The sequence below is a fragment of the Mauremys reevesii genome, linkage group 1, assembly GCF_016161935.1.
Source record: "Mauremys reevesii isolate NIE-2019 linkage group 1, ASM1616193v1, whole genome shotgun sequence".
Lineage (NCBI taxonomy): Eukaryota > Metazoa > Chordata > Testudines > Geoemydidae > Mauremys > Mauremys reevesii.
Window position 1 is genome coordinate 60,789,842 of NC_052623.1, and position 23,156 is coordinate 60,812,997.

General features: G+C 44.3%; 1 protein-coding gene across 9 annotated transcripts in view; it reads right to left on the minus strand.

The window, feature by feature from the left end:
• The window catches only part of FAM124A (family with sequence similarity 124 member A), a 141,408-nt gene that overhangs the window by 55,397 nt on the left and 62,855 nt on the right, over window positions 1-23,156 (minus strand). For 8 of the 9 annotated variants that reach the window (XR_005585795.1, XM_039492936.1, XM_039492944.1 and 5 more), the window contains one exon: window positions 10,284-10,315. The exons of the other annotated variant lie outside the window; for it this stretch is intronic. Coding sequence is in view for 7 of the 8 variants with exons in the window: in XM_039492930.1 (XP_039348864.1) it covers window positions 10,284-10,315 (32 nt within the window). In the remaining variant the exon portion in view is untranslated. The remainder of the gene's footprint in view (window positions 1-10,283; window positions 10,316-23,156) is intronic. 9 annotated transcript variants of the gene reach the window in all.

Consider the following 23,156-nt stretch of genomic DNA (forward strand, 5'->3'; position numbering starts at 1 on the left):
TGTGCATTACTTTGCATTGATCAACACTGAATTTAATCTGCCATTTTGTTGCCCAGTCACCCAGTTTTGTAAGATCCTTTTGTAGTTCTTCGCTGTCTGCATGAGACTTAACTATCTTGAGTAGTTTTGATTCATCTGCAAATTTTGCCACCTCAGTTTGCCCCTTTTTCCAGATCATTTATGGATATATTGAATAGGACTAGTCCCCATACAGACCCCTGGGAAACACCACTATTTATACTTCTCTCCATTCTGGGAGCTGACCATTTATTCCTACCCTTTGTTTCCTATCTTTTAACCAGTTACTGATCCATGAGAGGACTTTCCCTCTTATCCGATGACAGTTTACTTTGCTGAAGAGCCTTTGGTGAGGGATCTCGTCAAAGACCTTCTGAAAATGTAAGTACACTATATCCACTGGATCCCCCTGTCCACATGTTTGTTGACACCCCAAAATAATTCTATTAGATTGGGGAGGCATGAGTTCCCTTTAGAAAAACCATGTTGACTCTTTCCCAACAAATTATGTTCATCTATGGGTATGTCTACACTACCAGATTAGTTCGATATAAGTTAATTCAAATTTGTAGAATCGACCTTACAAAGTCGAATTTGTGTGTCCACAGTAAGGACACTAATTCGACTTTGTGAGTCCACACTAATGGGGCAAGCGTCGAAATTGGAAGCGGTGCACTGTGGGAAGCTATCCCACAGTTCCCGCACTTCCCGCTGCCCATTGGAATTCTGGGATTTCCCCCCAATGCATGCTGGGGGAAAACTGTGTCGAGGGTGGTCTTGGGTAACTGTCAGCATTCAACCGTCACTCCCGCCGGCGGGAAATCAGTTTGCGCACTTTTCCTGTTAGTGACAGCGCGGACGCCACAGCACTCCACTCCACTGCGATCATGGAGCCCGCTGCGATCATCGCTGCACTTATGGCCGTTGTCAACTCCTCGCACCTTATTGTACACCTCTTCAACAGTCAGATGCTGAGAAATCGGGCGAGGAGGCTCCGGCAGCGCGGTGAGGACATGAAGTCTCAGAGTAGCACAGACCTCTCAGAAAGCACGGCACGCCGCGCCGTGGAGATCATGGTGGCAATGGGTCATGTTCATGCTATGGGATGGCGATTCTGGGCCCGGGAAACAAGCACGGACTGGTGGGACCGCATAGTGCTGCAGGTCTGGGATGAATCACAGTGGCTGCGAAATTTCAGGATGCGTAAGGGCACTTTCCTTGAACTCTGTGACTTGCTGTCCCCTGCCCTGAAGTGCAAGGACACCCGCATGCGAGCAGCCCTGACTGTGCAAAAGTGAGTGGCCATAGCCCTCTGGAAACTTGCCACACCAGACAGCTACCCGTCAGTAGCGAACCACTTTGGCATGGGCAAATCTACCGTGGGGCTTGCTGTGATGCAAGTAGCCCACGCAATCGTTGAGCTCCTGCTCTCGAAGGTAGTGACCCTGGGAAACGTCCAGGTCATCATAGATGGCTTCGCCGCGATGGGATTCCCAAACTGCGGTGGGGCTATAGATGGAACTCACATCCCTATCCTGGGACCGGACCACCAGACCAGCCAGTATATTAACCGAAAGGGCTACTTTTCAATGGTGCTGCAAGCACTGGTGGATCATAGGGGACGCTTTACCAACATCTACGTCGGGTGGCCGGGCAAGGTTCATGACGCGCGTTTTCAGGAATTCTGGTCTGTTTAGACGCCTGCAGGAAGGTAGTTTCTTCCCGGACCACAAAATAACTGTTGGGGATGTGGAGATGCCTATAGTGATCCTCGGGGACCCAGCCTACCCACTAATGCCCTGGCTCATGAAGCCATATACAGGCGCCTTGAACAGCGACAAGGAACCCTTCAACTACCGGCTGAGCAACTGCAGAATGGTGGTGGAGAGTGCTTTCGGACGTCTCAAGGGGAGATGGCGAAGCTTACTGACTCGCTCGGATCTCAGCGAAACCAATATCCCCATTGTTATTGCTGCTTGCTCCACAATCTCTGTGAGAGCAAGGGGGAGACCTTTATGGTGGGATGGGAGGTTGAGGCAAATCGCCTGGCTGCTGATTACGCTCAGCCAGACACCTATGCAATTAGAAGAGCCCAGCGGGAAGCGCTGTGCATCCGGGAGGCTTTGAAAGCTAGGTTCCACAGGTTGCAGGGTAACCTGTGACTGTTCAGGTTCTTTACAGAGAAGCTGAACCTGCCCCTCTTTCAGTTACTGTTGACTTTCTTTTGCGGTTACATAGCCCGTTCACCACATTTCCCCCTTCCAACACACGTTTAAAAATAAAGTTAATGGAATATTGTTAATTAACAACGTTTTCTTTACTAATGAATTCGCGTTAAAGGGTTGAAACAGGGACGCAGACTGTGGTGGGTAGGGTGTGCAGTGATGTACAGACCGCTTCTACACTCAAGGAATGACAGGCTCCTGCTCCTAGAGCGGTCTGCACTGCCGGACTGGTTGTTTCAACTAAGCCTGCCATCCCTCCGTTTGGGGACTCTGTGTGCGGGGGCTATGTGGCCTTGTGGCGGGGGAGGACTGGGGGGGAGGACGTTTACAGGTGGGTGTGAAGGAAGGGGTGAGGGGTGCAGTCTCTGGGCTGGGGGTGGGGGCGTAGGAAGGGGTGAGGGGTGTGTGGGAAGGGGGAGGAGGTGTAGGGGGATGAGGGCTCTGGCTGGGGATGAGGGTTTGGGGCATTGGAGAGGCTCAGGGCTATGGTGGAAGGGCAGGGTAAGGGCAGCCTGCCTTGCCATTTGTGTATGGCAGGCGCTAGGACCCTGGGGCACCAGACAGCATTTCTGCGGGGAGCCGCTCTACTGTCAGGCAGGTACGCAGCGCGGCGGGGTGGGGGGAGACCCATGGGGGCCAGGGCCCTATCCAGGCAGGGCCGGGGGAGAGACCCAGCTCCAAATATAGCTGGAGCAGGGCATCTGCCGCCTATGCACAGAACATGAAAAAACACCTCCCAGACTGACCAGGGTGCCTAGTGACCGCACTGTGTGTGTGACCTGCTGTAGATCCTGCCCCCGTGTCTGTACCCAGGTAATGGTGACTGTCCTATGCAATTACCAAACCCCTCCCCCCCTTCACACAAAGTCTTCTGTAAAGAAACATGACGGAAACAGTAATGAACAGCAAACTATTTTTAATAATCAACTACACAGTGAGGGGATGAAACTGGGATTTGGGCTTGGGTGATCCAGGAAGGGAAGGACTTCTCAAAATTTAGCGAATGAGAGCTTTTTGGTACTTGAGCACTCTGCTGGGGTGGAGTGACAGTTTTCACGGCCCCTGGCGCACCTCCTTCTTGTTATTTTGGGTGAGGGGGGTATTGGACTTTGTGGCGGGGGAGGGCGGTTGCAGATACACTGCAGGGGGGCTCTGTCCTCCTGCCTGCGGTCCTGCAGAACATCCACAAGGCGCCTGAGCGTGTCCGTTTGCTCCCTCATTAGTCCAAGCAGCGTTTGAGTCGCCTGCTGGTCCTCCAGACACCATCTGTCCTCCCGTTCGCTGTGTGAGCGCTGCTGCTGAGAGAGGTTCTCCTTCCACTGGCTCTGCTGGGCCGCCTCGGCTCGGGAGCAGCCCATAAGTTCAGCGAACATCTCGTCCCGTGTCTTTTTCTTGTGCCGCCTAATCTGCGCCAGCCTCTGTGAGGGGCATGCTGGAGCAGGTCGGGATACAGTTGCAGCTGTGTGATGGGAAAAAGGGATTGACTTCCTTATAAAGATACATTTTTGCAAAGAAGAAACATAGTCTAGTCAGTCTCTGTGAACAAGACCATGCACAGCACTCACTCAGGGAAAGTTCGAATTTTCGGAATTCGCTTTCATTGCCTGGGGGATTGCACTGCAGATCAGACAAGCGGGGCAGGACAGCAGAATCCGTGGAGCAGCCAGGCATGGTAAGCCAAAAACTTTTGGCTGCTTGACAGTGGTATACATTGACTTTTCTCTTGCTACAGGCAATCCTGAAAGCATAAACTCTGCCCCTGTTGCACCCCCTCGCGTCTGTTCCCTGGGAAAGATCCCTGTATGCTGCCACTCTGCAGCCTCCACCACGTGGCTGTAAAGTGACGCTCATTGTTATGCAAAGGAACAGTGAAGCACTCCCAATACTAATAGTACACAAATTACTGTAATTAAATGCAGGAGTCTCCGAGCGAGATCACCCTGAGGAGGGTCACTGAGGCAGATAGAGAGCGCATGCAGCGTGAAAGCCAGCACAAACCAGGGGCCTATGCTGCCATGCTCGTGGAGGCAATGCTCCCGGAGTACCTGATGATAGCCTGGCGCGGAAAAGTGCGCTACCACGGAGCACCCAATAAGGCAACTCTCCCCAGGAACCTCATGCGGAGGCTTTTCGATTACCTGCAGGAGAGCTTCTCGGAAATCTCCCAAGAGGATTTCTGTTCTATCCCCATATATATTGACCTTCTTTTCAACTAGTAACTATTCCTGCTCCATTAAAAATAAATGTTAACATGTTTAAAGCACTTACAGACTGATCCTTCCCCTGATTCAGGGTCCGGGGTAACGGCTGGGGAGGATTGGTAGGGGATCTCAGTGAGGGTGATGAAGAGATCCTGGCTGTCTGGAAAATCAGCGTTGTAAGCGCTGTTGACTCCCCCCCCATCCTCATCTCCTTCCTCATCTTCCCCGTCTGCGAACATCGCCGAGGAATTGGCTGTCAACACTATCCCATCGTCAGAGTCCACGCACACTGGTGGGGCAGTAGTGGCAGACCCACCGAGAATGGCATGCAGTGCCTCGTAGAACCGGCATGTCTGGGGCTGGGCTCCGGAGCGTCCGTTTGCTGCTCTGATTTTTTGGTAGCCTTGTCTCAGCTCCTTGACTTTCACGCGGCACTGCGTTGTATCCCGGCTGTATCCTCTGAGTGCCATGGCTTTGGAGACCTTCTCGTAGGTCTTTGCATTCCGTTTTTTGGAGCGCAGCTCCGAAAGCACAGACTCATCACCCCACACAGCAATGAGATCCAAGACTTCCTGGTCAGTCCATGCTGGGGCCCTCTTTCTAGTCTGAGATTCCCTGGACTCCTCTGCTGGAGAGCTCTGCATCGTTGCCAATGCTGCTGAGCTCGCCACGATGTCCACACAGGAAATGAGATTCAAACTGGCCAGACAGGAAAAGGAATTCAAATTTCCCCAGGGCTTTTCCTGTGTGGCTGGTCAGAGCATCCAAGCTCGGACTGCTGTCCAGAGCGTCAACAGAGTGGTGCACTGTGGGATAGCTCCCGGAGCTACTAAGGTCCATTTGCATCCACACCTAGCCTAATTCGACATAGCCATGTCGAATTTAGTGCTACTCCCCTCGTCGGGGAGGAGTACAGAATTTGAACTAAAGAGCCCTCTAGGTCAAACTAATTAGCTTCCTGGTGTGGACGGGTGCACGGTTAAGTCGAATTAACGCTGCTAAATTCGAATTAAATTCCTAGTGTGGACCAGGCCTGTGTGTCTAACAATTTTGTTCTTTACTATAGTTTCAACTAGTCTGCCCCGTACTGAAGTCTGGCTTACTGGTCTGTAATGCTGGGATCACCTCTGTATCCCTTTTTAAAAAATTGGCATCACATTAGCTATCCTCTAGTCATTTGGTACAGAAGCTGATTTAAATGATAGGTTACAGACTACAGTTAGTAGTTCTGCAATTTCACATTTGAGTTCCTTCAGAACTCTTGGGTAAATATCATCTAGTCGTGGTGACTTATTACTGTTTAGTTTATCAATTTGCTCCAAAACCTCCTCTAATGACACCTCAATCTGGGAGAGTTCCTCAGATTTGTCACCTAAAAAGAATGGCTCAGGTCTGGGAATCTCCCTCTCACTCATGAAGACCGATGCAAAGAATTCATTTAGTTTCTCCACAATGGTCTTATTGTTCTTGAGTGGGCCTTTAGCATCTCCAATGTCCAGTGGCCCCACTTGTTGTTTGCAGGATTCCTGCTTCTGGTGTACTTTTTTTGGGGGGGTTTTGCCATTACTTGTAGAGTCTGTGACTAGCTGTTCTTTTATGGTGTTTCTAATCATATTTTTACACTTCCTCTCAGGCCTATGGCTTTCTTATGCTTTTGTATTGGCAGAGTAGCCTACAAAACTTTTGCAGTCTTCTCTGCAGTAGAGTTTAACAGTCTTCACAAATGCAAGGAAGTCACCTGTCACGTTCTTTCCTAGTCTCTTCTTTGGCATCTCTGCAGTAAACTCTTGCCCAGCTGACTTGATTGAAATTTGCCAGAAAGAATGGCTTACTAGTTTAAGATTCAAATTTGAAATCCAACACTCCGCAGAACCACAGATTACAATCCTGGCAGGACCAACAAAGCTTTTTATCCTTCTGGGTTAGAAAACTGCCATTCATAGGAAACAGGTCTTTCAGAAGAGACATTTGCAGATCAGACAAAAATTAAAATTGACAGAGAATCTTTAGTAAGAGTCAGGGGCGGCTCTACGTTTTTGGCCGCCCCAAGCAGTCATGGGCGGGAGGCGCCCCGGAGCCGCGGGAGCAGCGGACCTCCCGCGGGCATGACCGCGGAGGGTCCGCTGGTCCCGCGTGGCTCGGCTGTACCCCCCGCGGCTGCGGACGGTTCGCGGGTCCGGCGGCTCCGGTTGAACTGCCGCAGTCATGCCTGCGGGAGGTCCAGCCAAGCCGCGGGACGAGCGCCCCCTCCGCAGTCATGCCTGCGGCAGGTCCGGTCCTCCCGGGGCTCCGGTGGACCTCCCGCAGGCATGACTGCGGCACATCCGCCGGCCCAGCCTGCCGCCCCCCCTCGGCGGCAGGGGACGCCCCCTAGATTTGGCCGCCCTAGGCACCAGCTTGTTTTGCTGGTGCCTAGAGCCGCCCCTGGTAAGAGTAGAGGTTTGCCCTAGTGTCTCTGCCCCAAATTTCTTCTCTTCCCTTCTCCAAACAGTTTTTCAGTCTCTGTGTTGGCTAGTTGCTATCCTCAACCTTGGCAATTCAGTTTAGGGGACCTCTATAGTATGCACATAATTTGTGAAGTCCTTTGGGATGAAAGCAACAATATAAAAGTAAACATTACTCCATTGTTTTTATGCTTTACTGGGGACATGGAAATCATTGCTGTCAAGTGATTTAATATCAGGATGTTGAGCAATGAGTTTTCATGTGGACTTGTAAAGTCAAGAGCTAACCTCCACTCTTTTTTCTAAAGAGTTTTAAAACAAGCTATTACAATTTATTATTTGTAATTCAGTGGCAACTAGCGACCCCAATCAGATTTGGTGCCTGCTTACAGTAGGTGCGCTATAGAGAATAGAAAGGTAGTCTCTGCCCTGAAGAGTTCACAGTCTGATCTACTCAAATATTATTCCTCTTGTGCTTTCTGAACAGCCTGATCACACAATGCCTATGAAATACAAAACTAAATCCCATGATTTATGGTGCTACATCAGCCTCATTTGTCTTGGAAGCAGAAAAGAGACTAACACATTTTTAAGTTTGTATGTAAAAAGGCTGTCCTGTCTCCTGAACTTTTCTGTCTCTGCTGGAATGATAATACTTCCCAGTACTGACAAAGGACTGGTGTTAAAATACTATTGTAATCCCCACCACATCCTGGACTGCTTTGGTCAGCACAACATCTAGGTCACCACATTTAATGTGACAAACTGCAGCTGGCATGTAACTAAAATCACTTGTATGTACAAATCTATTACGAGTAAGAATTACCAAGATGAGTTTGCTCCTATTGTTTTTACTCAACACAGCAGTAATACAAATAAATAATTGATTACAAGTCATGTCTAGACGAGAAATACTTTGCTTTAAACCTCAGTGAATTCATTTGTCAAAATTATTATTATTGGGCCCATAATCTGGGTCACTGCCCAGGGCACTAACAGGGCCTAGTAGTATGCACTCTAATACATGGCCAAAAACTGGGTTAGTGGAAGGAAATGAACAGAAACAGCACATCAGAAAAAAATTCTTTTAATAAAAATGCAAAGAGCTGATTTATTAGATGTTGCCCCCCCCTGCCAATCATATAGAGAATGATCCCTGCAAGTAGGAAACCAGGAATATATTCATAAGAAGAACATTCTTCGGTTAAAGGCCTGAACTGCTAGCGGGAGACATACATCCAGCACACAGAGAAGAGACAGCTAGCCCTTTGTCAGTCATATAAGCTCAGGATTCAGACACGCAGATAAATTTATTCTTTAAGGGCCTGATACAACTCTCAGTGAATTGGAATTCAATTGAAATTAATGAAAATACTCCCGCTGACTTCAACAGGAGATAGATAAAAATCTCAAATTATTCCTTCTGGCTAGGTGATACCTTGTGGAATTAGTCTGAGAGCTGGACACATGTTTGGAACTGTCCAGAGAAAGCCTATTTCACCCAGAATCATGTGCATGGAGGACATTTGACAGCTTTCTTCTGATTATAAGAGAATTAGGGCCGCAGGGTGGGAAAGTCATCTTTGTGAATTTCTGTAGTTTTCACTTTGAGTAACAGCTTGCATCTATGAGGAGAAAATCAGGAGGGAATTAGCAGGAAAGATGCCATCTTACATTGATAAGAGGGCTTTATTTGCAGTTTTGCTTGAACAACCATTTCTGGGATTCAGAGAGTAGCAGATGCAGTTCTTCCAATAAGTGACAGAATATTTTTGGGAAGATAAAGTTATTATTGTAGAAGACTGAAAAGCAACCATGTGAAATTCCTTTTGGCGAAAGCAGAAAAATTTGCCATATCACATCACTGGAAAAAATAAACCAGATACTGTATTTCATCTTTTATCACTTAGTTAACCTGAAATCTAGTCTGTTCATAAGAAATATTTGGAAAGGCTGGAAAACATTCAGTTCACTTTTTCACTTCTTTAAAACTCAAACAAATAAATGCTTTACAGAACTCTCTCTCCCCTTATGTTTTCTTGGCACCACTTTATAATAGGCACTCACTTGTTTCTAATTCCTGTGCCTTTACTGAAATGACATCAATCATTACAAACACTGAGGCCCTAGTCACACTGAGTAGCCAAACCATGTTTCAGAATTGTGCTTTCACTCTATCCTATCTTATGATTTTAACGTTTATATCTTTAAGCATGGTTGTAACTCAGTCTGGCCCTTGCCACACTGGCCAACCAATCCGTTAATTGAGCTACTGTTTCCAAACAGAGTATGGATGGGGTCCTTACCTTGCCGATGGCATATATAATTCCCTGGGAACTCAGCTATCTCCCTGCTAACAGCTTTGAAATAGAGCGGTCACTTTGCAGTGGAATATAGGACCAATCTAGGACACCAGTCACATACTGATCAGGGCCACTCCCTCCTCTGACCTTTGATGACTTTTTCCTCTTCTGATTGTATTTTGGGGACTCATATCAGGGTACGTCTATACTACCGGCCAGATCGGCGGGTAGTGTTCGATGTATCGGGGATCAATTTATCGCGTCTCATCTGGACGTGATAAATCAATCCGTGAATTGACACCCTTATACCTTGGCAGGAGGAGTAAGCGGAGTTGACAGGGGAGCCACGGCAGTCGACTCACCGCCATGAGGATGGCCAGGTAAGTTGAACTAAGATACTTTGACTTCAGCTACGTGTATCTTGGTTTGAAAACCTCCCGCAGTGTATCCCAGGCCCCTCTTTTTCACTTGCAACAGCTCTGCATGGGTTACGGAAGCCCCACAGCCTACTGCAGTGAACGTCACAGGCCCAGTGAGAGGCTAGAGATGAAGATCTGCTTGGTAGTGGAAAGAGATGGAGAGAGGAAATATTTAAATGATCATTTGCATGAGCCCTCTCTACACCCGGCCAGATCACACAAGGATCAGTTGAGCCAGTGCAACCTGGGCATAAGTGGTTAAGTGTGTTTGGTGCAGCTGTGTAAAGCAGGACCAAGATTTAGGGAGTTTTACTATTGATCTTAATGGGAGCACAGTTAATCTAGTGCCAAGTGTTTTTGCAAATCCCGCCCATACACTGAAGAACTGTTTTCAGTAAACATAATAGCCAAGAGAATTTTTAAATTGTTTATAGGGTTTGTGTAAAAGGTCTGTCAATCAAAACTTGTCTTTTTATTTCTCCTTTTATATTATTCTGGTGATCTTTATTCTCCATCACTAGCAACGACGAATTTAATGTAGATAGATCCAACACATATTATAATGTAATTTGAAAACCTGGAGATTTCTTTATTTGCATTAAGCAGACATTAACAGGTAGTAAATGAGAAAGGGTGAGATTTTATTTTTAAAAGGTCTTAAAATTATACTCACTGCTTGTAGAGGACATGTGGCTGTACTCAGATCTGCAAGACAAAAATCTTAGTTCAGCAGGGCTGTAATATGTTTAAATTTTTAAAGATCATACACAAATTTGGCAAAGGAAACTACTGACAATTTAATTTGCTTTAAACCAGTGGTTCTTAACCTTTACTGCAGCCTGCAACCCTTTGATTCTCAAAATGTTCTCACACCCCTTCTCAAAAATCGTTGAAGTAGGTCAGTTCTTTAAACCTAGGTATTTTCTTTGTTTGTATATTACAGTAATCGTTAAAAAATGTATAATGTTAATACATAGGTTTGACGAAACAAAGTAGTTGTACTTACGTGCCTGTGCTTAATTTGTGTTTTCGATGATTTACCTTTTAAATCAAAAAAAAAAAAAAAAGGTCTGACATGTCTCAACCCCCTCACCCCCAAAGGGCATCTTGCACCCCCAGGGGGTGCATGCACCCCAGGTTAAGAACCACTGCTTTAAACTGTCAAACGGCTTAAAACCGAGAACATTTATAGTAAAATAGCTCACTATGGAAATTATTTTGAACGTGCCCTCAGGATAGCTGACATTCTGCAGGAATGTTAAAAATATTCCTGGAGACTACACAACTATGGAAGAAACTCTTTTTGAGGCTGTAACTAGTTTTCCAAAACTGCTGGATTTTGACCCTTCTCCCCATCCAAATGTCTCTATCGCCAAAAATGCTTTGCACTTGAAATTTTTGATGTGCATTCTGTAGACAGAGGAGAAACTAAATTGTCCTTTGTGCAAAGGTTGAAGGAAACCATAAAATTGATCTTAGAGATATGATTCATTGAAAGAATGAGGTTACCACCTTTTGGAGAAGTCTTTTCTGTCTCTTTTTTTCCTTCTTTATAATGTCATCTCAGAGACCCAGTCTAGAAGTTCCACATTAGTTTTATTCAATTTATTATCCACAAGAACTAGTGCTGTTCAGAATTTTGAAGAAGGCTAGGTAGTGAATTTTGCAGCTGTTCACTATATAACTCTGAACCTTTGAAAATTTTATTCATTCCTGAAGGAGCTAATAAACTTTTATGGTCACCAATTAATCTGAGATTTCATTTTACAAATCAAAATATAAGCCCTTTTTATTGTGAGCTGAAAGTTTGTCAAAAGAGATTTTTTAATAGAAATCACAGGTTATTCACAATGTGTTGACAACTCTCAATTCTGTGATATTTTATGCTTTTCTTAAAGCTCCAGATTTTGGAGGCAAGTGAGTACGAGACACTCAGCTTTTTTATTTTTCAAAGTAAGTAAATTCCTAGCCCTCACGTCTGCAGAGAAAAGCTTAAAAAGTTAATCAAAAGACTCAGAAATGAGAAGACATATGACATGCACTGATAACTTGCTCACGGAACAAACAAAAAAGCCCAAAACAATATGTTGCTGTCTTTTTCTAATAATGATAGCTAGCTGGAGTACTTGAGTTCTGGAGGTCTTGCAAATATTTTAAGCATTCTAGGTACTATACAAAATGAACAATCACTTTGACAGGTCATACATTTAAACAAGTTAAATATAGAAGTAAAAATATCCTAAGTCATTTAGCCCAGCTTCCTGGAATGTCATTTTGTTCCTGCTAGTTCATGTTCTGATGCTGTTCTCATCCCCATTTCAAATGTTCCAAGTAATGGGACTTCTACCAATTCCCTTGGGAAAGTGTTCTGTGGTCTGTGTTCTGACCATAGATTAGGGGAGGGATTCAAGAAGCAACTAGTGGAGCAGTAGCATCTGTTATAGGGCTTTATCCTATGTTCATTGAAGCCAGTGGCAAAGCTATCGTTGACTTTAATGGTGAAGTATCAGGGCCAGTCTTGGGCAGTACCAGGGACAGAGAGAGGGCTTTGTAGCAGTATTACATCTGCATTTTTTAAATGAAGGATGTTACCTTTTAAAGGTGAAATGGAAGGGGAAATTCAGGCAAGAATGGGTAAGGAGGACGCATCTCCTATACAGAATCATTTTCAGACCCTCCAGGTATCTTAGGGTATGTCTACACTACCAGAGTAGTTCGATTTAACTTAAGTCGAATTTGTGGAATCGACCTTACAAAGTTGAACGTGTGTATCCACACTAAGGACAGTAATTCGACTTTGTGAGTCCACACTAATGGGGCAAGCGTCGACATTGGAAGCAGTGCACTGTGGGCAGCTATCCCACAGTTCCCGCAGTCCCCACTGCCCACTGGAATTCTGGGGCGAGCCCCCAATGCCTGCTGGGGCAAAAAAAAAAAAGTGTCGAGGGTGGTTTTGGGTAACTGTCGTCATTCAACCGTCACTCCTGCTGGCGGGCAATCAGTTTGCGCACTTTTCTGGTGAGTGACAGCGCGGACGCCACAGCGCTGCAATCATCGCTGTACGTATGGCCGTTGTCAACTCCTCGCACCTTATCGTCCACCTCTTCCACAGTCAGATGCTGAGAAATCAGGCGAGGAGGCTCCGGCAGCGCGGTGAGGACATGAAGTGTGAGAGTGGCACAGACCTCTCACAAAGCACGGGACCCCGTGCCGCGGACATCATGGTGGCAATGGGTCAAGTTCATGCTGTGGAACGGCGATTCTGGGCCTGGGAAACAAGCACGGACTGGTGGGACCACATAGTGCTGCAGGTCTGGGATGAATCACAGTGGCTGCGAAACTTTCGCATGCATAAGGGCACTTTCCTTGAACTCTGTGAGTTGCTGTCCCCTGCCCTGAAGCACAAGGACACCCGCATGCGAGCAGCCCTGAGTGTGCAGAAGCGAGTGGCCATAGCCCTCTGGAAATTTGCCACGCCAGACAGCTACCAGTCAGTAGCAAGTTTCATGACGCGTTTGTTTTCAGGAACTCTGGTCTGTTTAGACGCCTGCAGGAAGGTACTTTCTTCCCGGACAGTTGTTGGGGATGTGCAGATGCCTATAGTGATCCTCGGGGACCCAGCCTACCCGCTAATGCCCTGGCTCATGAAGCCCTATACAGGCGCCTTGGACAGTGACAAGGAACTCTTCAACTACCGGCTGAGCAAGTGCAGAATGGTGGTGGAGTGTGCTTTCGGACGTCTCAAGGGGAGATGGAGGAGCTTACTGACTCGCTCGGATCTCAGCGAAACCAATATCCCCATTGTTATTGCAGCTTGCTGTGTGCTCCACAATCTCTGTGAGAGCAAGGGGGAAGACCTTTATGGCGGGATGGGAGGTTGAGGCAAATCGCCTGGCTGCTGATTATGCTCAGCCAGACAATTAGAAGAGCCCAGCGGGAAGCGCTGTGCATCCAGGAGGCTTTGAAAGCTAGGTTCCTCAGCGAGCAGCATGACCTGTGACTGTTCTGTTTCTTTACAGAGAAGCTGAACCTGCCCCTGTTTCTTTACCCAGTTACTGTTGACTAGCCTCTGCAGTTACATACCCCGTTCACCCCGTTTCCCCCCTTCCAACACAAGTTTAAAAATAAAATACATGGAACATTGTTAATTAACGTTTTCTCTATTAATGACTTTGCGTTAAAGGGTTGAAACTGGGACGCAGATTGTGCTGGGTAGGGTGTGTAGTGATGTAAAGACCGGTTCTAAACTCGAGGAATGACAGGCTTCTGCTCCTAGAGCAGTCTGCAGTGCCGGTCTGGTTGTTTCAACGGAGCCTGCCATCCCTCCTTTTCGGGACTCTGTGTGCGGGGGCTGTGTGACCTTGTGGCAGGGTGAAAACGGTTACAGATTCCCCTGCTGCGTGGCTCTGTGGTCCAGGACAAGGACCGCTGCATAAGATCTGTAACCGCCCTCCCCCGGCACAAAGTCACGTACCCCGCACCCACACAGAACATGAAAACCACCTTCCAGACCAACCAGGGTGCTTACTGACTGCACTCTGTGTGTGACCTGCTGCTGATCCTGCCCCCGTGTCTGTACCCTGGTAATGGTGACTGTCCTATGCAATTACCAACCTCCTTCCCCCCCGCCTTCAAACACAGTCTTCTGTGCAAGAACATGACGGAAACAGTAATTAACAGCAAAGTATTTTTTAGTAATCAACTAGACAGTTAGGGGATGAAACTGGGATTGGGACTTGAGTGAGTCAAGAAGGAAAGGACTTCTCAACATTTAGGGAATGAGAGCTTTTGGGTAATTGAGCACTCTGCAGGGGTGGAGTGACAGTTTTCACAGCCCCCTGGCGCCCCTCCTTCTGGTTATTTTGGGTGAGGGGGGTATGGGACTTTGTGGCGGGGGAGGGCGGTTGCAGATACACTGCAGGGGGGCTCTGTCCTCCTGCCTGCGGTCCTGCAGAACATGCACAAGACGCAGGAGCATGTCCGTTTGCTCCCTCATTAGTCCAAGCAGCGTTTGAGTCGACTGCTTGTCTTCCTCACGCCACCTCTCCTCCCGTTCGCTGTGTGAGCGCTGGTACAGAGAGAGGGTCTCCCTCCACTGGCTCTGCTGGTCCGCCTCGTCTCGGGAGCACCCCATAAGTTCAGCGAACATCTCGTCCCCTGTCTTTTTCTTTCGCCGCCTAATCTGTGCCAGCCTCTGTGAGGGGGGATGCTGCGGCAGGTCTGGAGACAGTCGCAGCTGTGTGATGGGAAAAGGAGTGAATTCCTTGCAAAGATACATTTTTGTGAACAATGAACATAGTCTAGTCTATCTCTGAACAAGACCATGCACAGAACCTCTCTCATGCGCACTCAGGACAAGTTTGAATTTTTCGGCCTTCGCATTCATTGCCTGGGGTCTTGCACTGGAGATCAGACAAGCGGGGCAGGACAGCAGAATCCGTGGAGCAGGCACACATGGTAAGCCATAGACTTTTGGCTGCTTAAACCTTAATGTATAGCAGTGTCCTCCTGCTGCAGGCAATCCGGAAAGCATGAACTCTGCCCCTGTTCCACCGTCTCGCAGCTGTCCCTGGGAAAGATCCCTGTATGCTGCCCCTCTGCAGCCTCCACCACGTGGCTGTAAACCACCGCTTATTGTTATGCAAAGGAACAGTGAAGCATTCCCAATACTAACAATACACTAATTCAATGCAGGAGTCGCCGAGCGAGATCACCCTGAGGAGGATCACAGAGAGATAGAGAGCGCATGCAGTGTGAAAGCCAGCACAAACCAGGGGCCTATGCTGCCATGCTCGTGGAGGCAATGCTCCCAGAGTACCTGATGATAGCCTGGCGCGGAAAAGTGTCCTACCATGGAGCACCCAACAAGGCAGCTCTCCCCAGGAACCTCATGCGTAGGCTTTTCGATTACCTCCAGGAGAGCTTCGTGGAGATCTCCCAGGAGGATTTCTGTTCTATCCCCATATATATTGACCTTCTTTTCGCATAGTTAATATTCCTGTTCTGTTAGAAATAAATGTTTACATGTTTAAAGCACTTACCGACTGATCCTTCCCCTGATTCAGGATCCGGGTTAACGGCCGGGGAGGGTTGGTAGGGGATCTCAGTGAGGGTGATGAAGAGATCCTGGCTGTCAGGGAAATCAGCGCTGTCAACTGCCTCGTCCTCCTCATCTTCCCCGTCCGCGAACATCTCCGAGGAACCAGCCGTCGACACTATCCCATCGTCAGAGTCCACGCACACTGATGGGGCAGTGGTGGCAGTGCCTCGTAGAACTGGCATGTCTGGGGCTGGGAGCCGGAGCGTCCGTTTGCCGCTTTGATTTTTTGGTAGCCTTGTCTCAGGTCCTTGATTTTCACGTGGCACTGCGTTGTATCCTGGCTGTATCCGCTGTCGGCCATGGCTTTGGAGACCTTCTCGTAGATCTTTGCATTCCATTTTTTGGAGCGCAGCTCCGAAAGCACAGACTCATCGCCCCACACTGCAATCAGATCCAAGACTTCCTGGTCAGTCCATGCTGGGGCCCTCTTTCTATTCTGAGATTGCATGAACACCTCTGTTGGAGAGCTCTGCATCGCTGCCAGTGCTGCTGAGCTCGCCCCGATGTCCACACAGGAAATGAGATTCAAACTGGCCAGACAGGAAAAGGAATTCAAATTTTCCCGGGGCTTTTCCTGTGTGGCTGGTCACAGCATCCGAGCTCGGACTGCTGTCCAGAGTGTCAACAGAGTGGTGCACTGTGGGATAGCTCCCGGAGCTACTAAGGTCCATTTGCATCCACACCTAGCCTAATTCGACATAGCCATGTCGAATTTAGCACTACTCCCCTCATCGAGGAGGAGTACAGAAATCAAACTAAAGAGACCTCTAAGTCGAACTAAATAGCTTCATTGTGTGGACAGGTGCAGGGTTAATTTGAATTAACGCTGCTAAATTCGACATAAACTCCTAGTGTAGACCAGGCTTTAAGGGGAGGTAGTGGAGTGACAAAGGCTCTGAAGCAAGGTGCGGTATGAGTGCGTGAGTGTGTGAAGGGTTGTTCTACTCACTGTCCAGTCATTGTTTCTATTTCTAGGGTTTAACAGCCCCTCCTCCCTCCCATGTCTAAAAGTCTCCCTCTCCAGGGCTTCTTTATACCAGGAAAAAGAAATTATAGAAGAGCTGACAGCCCACCTGCTGCCTGCTCTCTTTGCTTGCCCAGTACTGGCATGATGACACCTCTTGTACTGAGATTTTTTCCCTACCCTCCTTTTACCTAAGAACTATTCTTTCACATCAGTTATGCGTAAAATAATTCTTTTCTTCCTTAAATAAATTATTAAAATAGGCACAAGGGGAAGAGCATGGTATAGTGATTTAACTACAGGCTTATGAGTCAGGAGAAGTAGGTTCTTTTGCTGACTGTGATGCCAGCTTGCTGTGTGACGTTGAGCAAGTCACTCAATTCCCATGGATCAGATTATGATTTCAGTTACGTTGGTATAAATCCAAACTAACGCCACTGGATTTCCACCAGAGTAACCAAGATCACTGCATTAGTGTAAGTGATAACACTGTATTTTAAATGGCATTAGTTTGGATTTCTACCAGAGACAGAGTGAGTTCAGAGAGTGACCATCTGTGTCTCAATTTAACTACTACAAAGGGATGTTTACTAACATTTTAATGGTTTTGGAGAGGCTCTGGTAGCAGTATTATTCCTGTGCTTTAAACTGCCATTTATAATTTTTTTAATACAGTGGAATAGCAATAACCACACTAGTATGTGCCACAGCTTCTGGTGTATTTCTCAGGTGGCTGAAGGCATGATGCTTACCTGCCTAGGATTTTGTACCTTGTGCATACTAATGCATACACTGTTCTGGCTTAGTTATAGTAGATGTCAGTACAGATCTCCCTACTAGCAAAATTTAGTCATTAAAGTTGCTTTCAGGGACCATATCTATAAAATACTAGCAGGTTTCTCTACTGAGATATGAAAGACCACACTGGAACTTTTGCACTACATTGGCGATGTCTGGTGGCAGAAATCATTTCAAAACCAATGTAGTGCAAAAGTTCCATTTTATATATTTGAATACTCCAATCACAGATGAATTCTGTACCGTGCCAGGACAAGAGTGATATATATGATGTGAAAGTTACAAAAAACCTAAAGGTAAAAACAGTCCTTAAAAAATAGGTTACAGCAGCAATAGTTTCTTCTCTTGAGAGAGTTCCATCATATATTGCATCCATTTATGTGTGAGACAGACATCCGACATCTGAGGAATGAACCAAATCTGCTAGAGGGAAGAATTTAATCAGAAAAAATGTGAATTGGGAATCATTTATGAACATCCTACAGATGCCAAAAAATACCACAATCAAGGAAGAAGGCCATACTGGTTTAAAAAAAAAGTGACCTGGTTATGAGGGGCAGCTATAAATACGTAACAAATGGAAGAAAGTGGAAGTTGATAGTAATGAATATAAATCAAGTAGGAATTGTAGAAAATTGATAGATGAAGCAAAGGGACACAAAAAGAGAGATCTATGGCCAGCACAGTTAAGGACAATTAAGAAAAAAACAAACAAAAAACAAAACAAAAAAAAAAAAACACCACACACAAAAACACAACCTCTTTCTTAAATAGATTAGGAACAAAAAGAATCCTGACAATGGTATTAGTCCATGACTAGATGAAAATGGTAGACTTGATAATAATGCAGAAAAGGCAGAAGTGTGCAATAAATATTTCTGTTCTGTATTTGGGGAAACAGATGATATAGTCTTATCATATGGTGATAAGAATACTCTTTCCATTCCACTAGTATTTATGGAGGATGTTAAATAGGAGCTACTAAAGTTAAAAAAATATTTTTAAAATCAGCAACTCCAGAACACTTGCATTCAAGAGTTTAAAAAAAAAAGCTGCCTAATGAGCTCGCTGGACCATTAATGTTGATATAAAATACTTGGGATTACATGACATTGCGATAAGAAAACTAGAATTGACCCAGTCTCTGAGACTCTTTGCTGTATGTCCCCCCCCCCCCCCCCACCGTGTAGATGTATCTTAACACACAAATGTACAAATTCATAAGTGAGTATCTGTGAACTGAGCTGTGTGGCACAATAAATAGTTTCATGAGTTTATTTATTTTAAGCATCAAGGCCTGTCTAAAGATTAACAAGACAGATTTTAATTCTGTTTCAAAATAGTTAATATTTTAGATGTCTAGTCTTTTTTCTGTTTGCTACTTTACATTCCACTAACAAAATACTTTGCACTTAACCAGCACCATTTAATTTTAGAATCTCATACTACTTTATAGCTCCCCACCCACCACAACAAGACAGGTAAGTATTTTACACCCATTTTACAGCTAGGTAAACCAAGGCACAGAGGGATTAAATGATTTATCCATAGTTATGTAGTGAGCCAGTGATGGAGCCACAAGTAGCACCACTACAGAATGGTAGCATGGTCAAGAAGTTCACATATACCATGTAGTGATCAACTTTGAGAACACAATGATGATGAGGGATGTTTAAGGAAACATTTAATATAAAAAAAAAAACAATGCAGCCAAGTGAAAAAAGTGTTCATAATTTGTCAAATATACTTTTTAAAATATCTGATATATGATGCATAAGAAAAAAAAAGACACCACATAGCTTGGGTTTCTCCATGTTGACACAAGCATTGCACAAGTATGATCCAGCAATTGCTTGTTACTAAAGAAATATCACTGTTTTCCCACCTCCCAAAATTAGACAAGTGCTTTACAATTTAACAAGCAATTAATTCAATTTGAAATATAACCATGAAGACATATAAGTGGAACACTTATAATTTGTCCATACAATAAGTTATAACCGCCTTTCTTCTTATGTTCTACATGGGTGTTTTTCATAAGTTTCACTAAAAGGATTAATAATATTTTGAAATCTAAGTGGAAAAGCTCCTTTAATTAGAAGTTATTTGAAACCTGTGACTTTAAGGGGAAAATTAGAGCTTTGAATACATTAGGAAATTAATATCCCAAGTTATTAACTCTTTAAAGCTTTTCACATGCATTAAAAAAACCTTACTACAGACCTCAATCCTGCTCTCACTGAATTCAATTGAAGTTTTATCATTGATTTCAAAGACAGCAAGAATTAGGTCTTGGGCATGAAAAAGTAGATGTACAACAAAATCTAAGTATCAGAGGGGTAGCCGTGTTAGTCTGGTTCTGTAGAAGCAACAAAGAATCCTGTGGCACCTTATAGACTAACAGACGTTTTGCAGCATGAGCTTTCGTGGGTGAATACCCACTTCTTCGGATGCAAGAAGTGGGTATTCACCCACGAAAGCTCATGCAACAAAATCTAAAAATTTTAGAAGATTATAGTTTTGGATCAAAATACCAAAACAAAATTGTGTTGCACAGAAAACTATGCCTTATGATTCATATAAAAGGTCATGAATCATAAAAATCCATGTGGATTAATTTTAGTAAAAAGACAAAAACGTTATTGCGAGTCACTCAGACTGTTTAGTATTAATTTTTTATTTGCATACATATATGTCATCCCCCTTAGTTGTTGCTTTCCCTCCATTCCTTCTTTCTAATTGAAGGAGAGGCTTTAAAAAAGGGGCCATGTATATTTCTCTCTAAACATGCAGGTTTCCTCAATATCAATGGGTGTTCTGCCACAGATTGCAGCTGTATGCAGCAGCCCTTAGTTTTGGGGGCAGAGAAGTGTTCAATAACAACTGGAAAAAGGCAGTGACTTTGAAAATCCAGAATTACATTGTTCTGAGAAAGATACATTTAGTTTAGCCAAAGGTGATGCTGGAACTCTTTCAAATCTCATTAATAAAACAGCCAATACAAACTAATTGGTTTATATGTTCTATTCTCTTTATTTAGGTACTTGGCAACTCAGCCCAATCCAGTCTTATTGGATTCAGTAACTTAAAATACACTATTTTTGATCTGCTTTCCAACTTGATCAACTGAAGAACATACAAATAGCACAAAGATATCTTGAATATCCACAAATATTCAAGTGGATTTGTAATATGATGGTTAAAAACTGGACTCAAACTCTGCTGTAGAATAGGGGTTTGCCTACTATTGTGGCTAACAGCAACATCAGCTCAAGAAAATACGTTTTATGGAACTATTTCATGAATTATAGTGATAGTTGCTATACAACACTTTTAGCAATACATATATAAAGCTCATGCTTGAATAGAGATAAAAATGCTTCACAGAGCCTGGATTTGCTAGTGTGTCACACTATTGTTCACTGAATGATAGAAAGAGACCACTCAATATATTATAATAAAACTGCTACTGAATTATTTTGACAGTTGTTCTATGAATAATTTCATAGTATGATTGCTGAGCTTAAAAATAGGTGTCAATTGACTATCACTGAAATAGCTACATAACAAGGAAACCAGCTGAGTTTTTGCAATACTATGAAGATGCAGAAAACCCTATTTCTGCTTTAAGAGTAATGAGCAAACAATACAAGTAGCCTTGATAGAATTCAACTTTTTAATACAATTGACACATAATATTGATTTTTTTAAACATTTTTCAATTTATCAATTTAAAATTTTCAGTTAAGGGAAATCATGGGTGAGTCAGCCAATAATTATTTAATGACAGCCGTTGAGATTAAAAATGTTAAAACTTTACACAAATTGTAAAGTCACATGTCAAAATATACAAAGTAAATAGCTTTCAATCAAACTAATTGGCAAAGTAGGAACTGCTTGAGAACTTCTGTAAATTTCTATTATCGGTTTGTGTGTGTGGTGAAATCAACATTTCTCGATAAAAAAAACTCATCCATCCAAGCCTAAATATGAGCAGTTGATTTGGTGAGTAAACAAAAATACAAATGTAGTTGCATATGCCTCTTTCACATGTTTATCATAGACTAACGTCTGCTAAACATAGTAAGAATGAAAATGCAATGACCTATTTCTTTTGAAGACATTTTAGTGTAAAGCATTCTAGTTGATAATTACCATGTGTCATGGTTAAAATTCTGCAAAACAGCACGTTCTGCTAAAGCTACATGTTCCAGTGTCAGAATTGTGTCTTGTCCCTGTCACACAATCATCAATATTAACAGCTCATCAACACCAGACATAAGCAGCTGCCACACTGATCACTAAGGTCTAAAGGCTAATGTCACCATCTGGGGAAAATCCTTCCAAGTGCCCCTTCCAACAAAAGGCAGGTTTTTCTGTTTTGGAAGAGCACGGTAAATTAAAAGTGACTTGACATGTCAAGGATTTTCTGAACTTTGACCCCCCTATGAATTAGCTGATTATGTTGTTTTCCCTTTATTCACATTCCAGATTCCCATAGGGTGAAATGAAAAGCCTGTTGCCCCACAAATAGAAAAAAAATGTGGATTTTTTCCTTTATGCTGAAGACCAAAAAAAAAAAAACATTAACCTTCAGGGATTAGTCATGTCCACAATATTGTACCTATTTAAGCTGAAAAGAAAAATAGCCCACAATCTCTCATGATTACAGAAATGTGCAGAAAACAAGTGTAATTTATAACAAAGGTATTTCATTTTGCTCATTTGATGAATATAAAACGAAATGATAAACCTAATCCCATTTTCAGCAGAATTTTTTTTAAACCTGTAATTATTTTGAAATTGTTTACTCAGCATCTGACAACACTGGTGGCAGAATCAGTTTCACTGTTTTGTCACACTTCCTGTCTCATACACTAGCATAATGACATGGCTCTCATATGTTGCAGAGGGTATAATCCACAAGCACCAGTTGGAGGTCATAAGCATGGCCATACTGGGTCAGACCAAAGGTCCATCAAGCCCTAGTATCCTGTCCTTTGACAGCAGCCAATGGCAGGTGCCCCAAGGGGAATGAACAGACAGGTTATCATCAAATGATCCATGCCCTGTCACCCAATCCCAGCTTCTGGCAAACAGAGGCTAGGGACACCATTACTGCCCATTCTGGCTAAATAGTCGTTGATGGACCTATCCTCCATGAATTTATCTAGTTCTTTTTTTGAACCCTGTTATAGTCTTGGCCTTCACAACATCCTCTGGTAAAGAGTTCCACAGGTTGACTTTATGTTGCAAAAAAATACTTCCTTTTATTTGTTTTAAACCTGCTGCTTATTAATTTCATTTGGTGGCCCCTGGTTCTTGTATTATGAGAAGGAGTAAATAACACTTCCTTATTTACTTTCTCCACATCAGTCATAATTTTATAGACCATCATATCCCTCTTAGTCGCTTCTTCAGCCCAGAAAGAAGTCCCAGTCTTATTAATCTCTCCTCATACGGAAGCCGTTCCATACCCCTAATCATTTTTGTTTCCCCTTTCTGAACCTTTTCCAATATACATCTTTTCTGAGATGGGGCAACAACATCTGCATGCAGTATTCAAGGTGTGGGCATGCCATGGATTTATATAGAGGCAATATGATATTTTCTTATTATCTATCCCTTTCTTGATGAGTCTCAACAGTCTGTCTGCTTTTTTGACTGCCGCTGCGCATTGAGTC